Here is a 5,975-nt window from a genome sequence, read left to right as displayed (position 1 = left end):
GGGGGGGGACAAGATGGGGAAGAGCAAACGTTAATAGTGACCGACCGTGTACGTGGGTGTGTAGCTGTACGCACTTTATATGAGGAAATTAGACAGTCACTAGGGGTTGGACCTGATAACAAATAAATAATGAGAGGCTACCAGTCCGTAACACATGAGAAGAGCATTGCCGTACGATAAATGTATGGGGTCACATACCTCAAATGACAACGTGAAAAGAAGGTGGAAGAAAATTACGAATTGGTCATGGGGAGAACGGTCTTAAGAACGTCTCAGAGTGCTTGTGGGGGCACGAACAACGACTGGTATGAAACCCGTACTGGATAGCGGAACTACACAAAACAGAAATAGCATGTCAGTTGGAAGTTGCTGCTGCGGTTGTTTTTGCATTTCCTCCGTGTTGACTTAACGCAAATCTGTACTGGGGTCGTCACCACCCATGTTTGCAAAGGGATTAAAGGCTAGTGGCAAAGGATTGCCGCCCAACCGTTGAGATGCGCTATTCGTTGGTGCAGTTTCTGGTGCTTGCAGGAGCCCGTGAACCCCACTACCAACCCCAAATGGAGGACACTGTGAAGAATCACTCACTGACACTCCCCCAGCTACAGGAGATGGGTTAAAGTTCTCAACCGGCCACATCCCACCACTGATTTGACTGTGAACACAGTCGGCGCCGGCTTCCCGTAAAAGTGCTCGGGACACATCCGACAAGGTGACGCTGTGATTATATGGTACACGATTTAACGGCACATCCTCCGCGGCAGCAGCAGGCATGCCATTTGGAGGATTATACGTGTTTTCATGGGAAATTTGAAGGCGATTTTGGGCATCATCGCTAGACGGCCCATTATTCATCTCGTGGTTGAATGGGACAACATCAGGCTCACGTGACACGTGTGTAGGTTCACCATCTGGCCTACCAAAATTTTCAGTTATACCGAGAGTCAACTGGACGTCCTTCTGACTTCCAAACCCTCTCTCTTCACACATGTGAACGACCATGACAAGTAATTGGTCTCGTTCCTCAGTTATTTTCTGAAGGTCCTGACGTAGAGTCAGAGTTTCCGTAGTGTCACCCCTGCTTCGTGACACGGCTGCGCGTAGCTGTTCTTCCAGCATATTCAGTGACTGAGCCAAAGCCTGATGTTCCTCTTCCTTGACACTGACAGCTCCTTCTAAAAAAGCAATATTCTCATTGAGGTTACCCACCTCGGAGCGATGTCGTTCTTCCCGCAGAGCCTCTTCCTCCTCTCGTTGTCTGGCGTCCGCTCGGATTTGCTCTTCGAGACTGTGAAGATCTGACTCCAACTTGGCGTTCTTTTCAGTTAATTCGCGGATTTTACTCTCATACTGCTCACGCAGAGCGTTAACCGTTTCGTCTAATAACTTTGTTGTTTCTACGGGTGTAGAAGGTTGCGAGGTCACAAACCCCACAGCACCAGGCTGTGTGGGTGTCTCAGGAACTGCTTGTGGAAAGGGGAGGGGCGGAGAACTTCTCACCTCCACACTATTATAGTCCGTGACAGCTGATATTGATTGCTTTAGTTGCGACCCCAAGTAATCTCCTTCCTTAGGGTCTGGTGCTGCTTTAATGATACCCATACGCGTGCGGCAAAGATCACTGAAATCCTTCATAACCTTCAAAAGAGAGCCCTTCATTGCTTCATCGTACAATGCAGGTGCAGTGCGCTGAAAAGCACATTTGGGTGGCTCACCCCACATGGGACTAGACGCCCTCACATCGAAAAGTAAGTCCTCGAAGACCTGAGGTCCGCCCAAATGGCTAAAGAAAAGTTCCAGCAGTTGTTCCTTGTTTATTACCTCCTCCTGAGGCGACGGGGTACACTCAACCTCCGCCTTTTTCGACTTTTCATTAGCTGTGCAATTGCCCATACCTCCATTTTGATCATTCTCAGGAGCATAAACACAAATGGCAGCACACAGTATAGCGGACCAGAAGCGGACGTGCACAGGCCCTTCATCACGACACGCACGCTGCAAGAATCCTCTGTAATGCGCCGTATCTTTTAGGAAGTGCTGGATCGCCCTTACGTCACACACTATCCACTGCAATAACGCCCTAAAGCATGCACTCAATGTGTTGAGATCCATCTCCCCGTGGCCACGAAAACATTTTAACACGTATTCGACGTAACCTACGAATACAGAACCAGGTGGCTCCGTGGCCGCGGGAGCAACATGTGTCCTCGATACAAATACCTTGGTTTTAAGGGCAGGTGAGCCTGAAGAGGCTTCCAGTTCCTCTTTATGTTCTAACAGTTGCACCGCTGCGGTTGGTATCATCAACAGGCGGTCCAAAAGTAAGGCAGCGTAGTATTTCCCAACACAATCGCTGCCTCCATAAGTGCTAAATAGAGCAGCGGCAATTGCCTCACCACAGTCACCCACCAACGTTCCCTTCGGTAGTGCTACACCCGACGGACCGGGGACAGGCAGGGCGAATCCTTTGAGAATAACTTTCACAGCACTTTCTTCACACGAAGGTGTGCTCAGAAGTGTGAGAAACACCTGCGCAACGCAGGGTTGCATCACTCTATCCCCAACACCAAGCAGCAGATGCAAAGCAGCTCGTGCAGCTGGTAATTCCTTCGCAACAAAGATTGAGGAATCCTTCCGCAGCAGCATCAGAACGTGAAGTTGCAGAAATTCCTCAACGGCCGCGCTGCCGCCTTCGAGAAGAATTGCAAGTGTTCGCATGGCCTCGACGCGCACGGCATCATCCACAGCGTCGCCAACAAGAGCAAGTGACGCTAATGGGGTTAAAACACCGCACTGCAGGAAACTTTCCTGAGTAGCTGTACCCCCCTCCGGTTGCGCCCTCGCGTCACGAAGCACACAACTAAGCACCGAAACGGCCATCAGTGTTGCCATATTCTGTGCATTGGTAAGCGGTGTGTAATCCACCTGAACCTCCTCTCCATGTTTCCTCTTCATCATCCGACTAGCCTCCGCTTGTTTCACGGCGTCTTGCAAACGCTGAACAACAGCAAACAACAAGGGACAAATAAGTTTGGCACAACCCATCTCACAGAAGAGCTTTTGGGTAGCCTTGTTTCCACGGAGCATATTGTGTGTTATAGTGAGGCAGTCGGATACAATAGCACCACCGTCTAGATCTCCCTCGTCCCTCATCACACCAAAAAGTTTCTCGAATGCGTTGTTGAAGGCCAGTACCGTCTGCAGCTCAGTGTCCGTGGCAGTAATAGCGGTAATGAGTACAAGACCTTCATTTCGAAGGGCACCGTCGTGGCTATTATCGCTCAGAATATCCACTAACACACTCACACCTTGTGAGGCGAGAAGAAGTTTATTCATTGAAGATGGATCGTAATCTTCAAGTCTCTGCAGCAACTGTAGTGCATGAAAGCGTGACCAAAAAGAGCCCTCTTTCATATGACTCAAGAAAAGTGGAACTTCACTCACAAGTTCCTGCAAAAACGAATCGCAAATGCTTTGTTTCCCCCTTTCGGACACAGCGTAGGCAGGACCAGTTGGGAAACCACTAAGGTCTGTGACATTTGCAAGAATCGCTAGGGAGGACTCCACAACTTCCCCGTCTTCCGAATAATTTTGTAGCAAATTGCACAGATGTACAACCTCTTTCGGTTCCATTACATATGGAAGATCGACACACTCCCGCAACTCCCTGAGCGCCTCACGCCTGTCCTGAGCAACTGTGCATGATTGAATACGCGTGATTAACTTTCTTGTATGAACGTAATCCCCCTCCGGCTCTTCTCTGCCCTTATTCCCCTCTTCGACAGCGGCAGCCACTTTTGACGTATCTGTAGGGTGCACGATATCATCGCCGAGCAACGTCTTAACCAAAAAACTCATGATACCGTCTTTCTACGCTAAAAAGAAATAAAATATGATGATGCACACGCGCCACTCGGTGTACACACTGATTGTATTTTTCTCCCACCCCCGAGAGGCACAAAGCACTGGTAACGAGTTCTTGTTTGTTATCTTTCCAAGCGTTTTTTTATTGTTTCTCGCACGATTGTGTGTGTGGATGTGTCTTTCTTTTAATATTACACGAAAGACAACAGACGCTTGTCCTTACACGAGCACCTGCGGGAGAACAAAGGAAGAGAGGAAACTGTGAGAATCAAATGCACGAGTACCAAAAAATAGAAAATCAAGACGAATCCCGTTGATTATCTTTTTTTTTTAAGTAGGGGTTAGGGACGGAGGTAATAAGGAAATAGATGCAACATAGTTACTCACTCCGATGTCGTTATTAGAAGGAATCGAGACAAAAGTGCCTTACACGCGCATTAAGTGCACACCAATACCGGGACCACATCATCAGAGTTACGCATCGAGTGATGTGTTGTCGGAAGGTAAACATCGAATCCCTTATTCAACCAAATACGCATACATCTATATATCGGTGTATATATATGTAGATGTGGATGTGGATGTAGATGTATACAGCACGTACCTCCATATACCCATAACTTTCACTTAACATTTAAACGTCCAAACAGTCACTACCAAACACAGCATCACGCGCGTCCCTCATTCTAACAACCTTTGTAAGTGAGAAGCCGCAAACGTCGACGAACACGCCATCGAAGCGACAAAAATACACATATATACAAAAAAAATACAAATGTGCATTAAAAGGATGTTTCGGGAATCACACCAAAGGTCTCACGTTTCACACGAACCTCACCCTTCGGTTTCAACACCTTCCTCTTATTGTATACGTGCCTCATACGTGCCGGCACGAGGTTGCGCTCCTCAAGCGACTTCATGCGGTCGGTTATGGGATGGACGGAGCTGCCATTGAGGTGCCGCAGGGAACCAACGAGATTTGAACTAGGCGCCACATCTAGAGAGAGCGGCGTGTAATGATGGCGACCGAAAGATTTAATGGACATCCCCTCACGCTTAATGAGACGACGCTTCTCTCTTGCAGCTTGGCGTTTTGCTTCCCGCTTAGCGTGCTGAGCTGCAATTTCCTCGATGTGGTCCACTTCATTCAACACGATGTCCCGTTTCGGGTGACGGCGGTGCGGAAGGGTTTTTTTCGTTGCGAGTAATGAAGCCTTTGATACCTTCTTTTTGTCCTTCTTCTTCCGCTTCTTCTTCTTATCTTCTTCCTTTTTTGCTACGTTGGAGTCCCCTTCCTTCACTGTTTTTTGCGCCTTCTTCTTCTTTTCCGGCCGTTCCTTTACCTCTTCCTCCCACGTCTCGTCAGTGGAAAGGCTGCCGTTATATTTTTGATCCCGACCTCGAGTCAAGAACTTCACAACCCTTTCATGATCCCGCTTTTTCTTCTCCAAGTGTTTAACCGCTTTGAGCAGAGCCTTCTGATGGTCATCATCGCGGGGGTTGTAACTTTGCCCGGGATGCGGAAGTGCCACGGCGGCTCGATTGTTGGGTCGCACATATGCGCACTTGCGCTTACGAGGCGCCTGAGGTTTTGTAGGTAACACTTCAGGAGGGACATTCCACCCACGACTCGTACGGACGGGTTTCGGTGCATTGACGGCCCGCTCATCGGCACCTGACCATAAGTCACGCAGTTTTGACATACAGGCTCGCAGATTAATGTAAATATAGCGAGCAGTTGTAAACAGACGCGAAAAAAAAAAACAAAAACACCGCACGCACGCACGCACAAACACACACACACACACACACACAAGTACACACGATGTGAGAATCTCTCTTTTTGCAACTATATTTTCGGAGAGAAATAAAATCAAAACAGAAAAAACGATCCACCCTTCGGCTCTGCGGTTACGATGAGTGTTTATACCGCGTAATACCTTTATTGTCTCAATCCTTTTCTCTCTTTTCTTTTTTATGTTCCCCGAGGCTTCCTTCCCTCTTACGTCTCCTTTGGTGTGAGTACTGAAGTTACCTCAACAAGTGGCAAAACTGAAACCACTACCTTCGGTTGTGGAAAGCAAGTGAGTGCATAAAAGAGAGGGGAAAGA

At 48.2% G+C, this 5,975-nt stretch overlaps 2 protein-coding genes across 2 annotated transcripts; both read right to left on the bottom strand.

The window, feature by feature from the left end:
* Positions 1–405: 405 nt before the first annotated feature.
* Positions 406–3,858, bottom strand: TEOVI_000340300 (uncharacterized protein; the record flags this gene model as incomplete). The annotated part of the gene is made up of 1 exon (XM_067226316.1): positions 406–3,858. The coding sequence occupies one exon, from the start codon at positions 3,856–3,858 to the stop codon at positions 406–408; it is 3,453 nt and encodes a 1,150-aa protein (XP_067082417.1).
* Positions 3,859–4,646: 788 nt separating this feature from the next.
* Positions 4,647–5,567, bottom strand: TEOVI_000340200 (Nop53 (60S ribosomal biogenesis), putative; the record flags this gene model as incomplete). Its single annotated transcript, XM_067226315.1, has 1 exon — positions 4,647–5,567. One exon carries the CDS (start codon positions 5,565–5,567, stop codon positions 4,647–4,649), a length of 921 nt encoding a protein of 306 aa, XP_067082416.1.
* Positions 5,568–5,975: the final 408 nt, after the last annotated feature.

This window comes from Trypanosoma equiperdum, assembly GCF_001457755.1.
Source record: "Trypanosoma equiperdum strain OVI genome assembly, contig: ctg_743, whole genome shotgun sequence".
NCBI classification, from domain to species: domain Eukaryota; phylum Euglenozoa; class Kinetoplastea; order Trypanosomatida; family Trypanosomatidae; genus Trypanosoma; species Trypanosoma equiperdum.
This window is presented reverse-complemented; position numbering and strand designations above follow the sequence as displayed.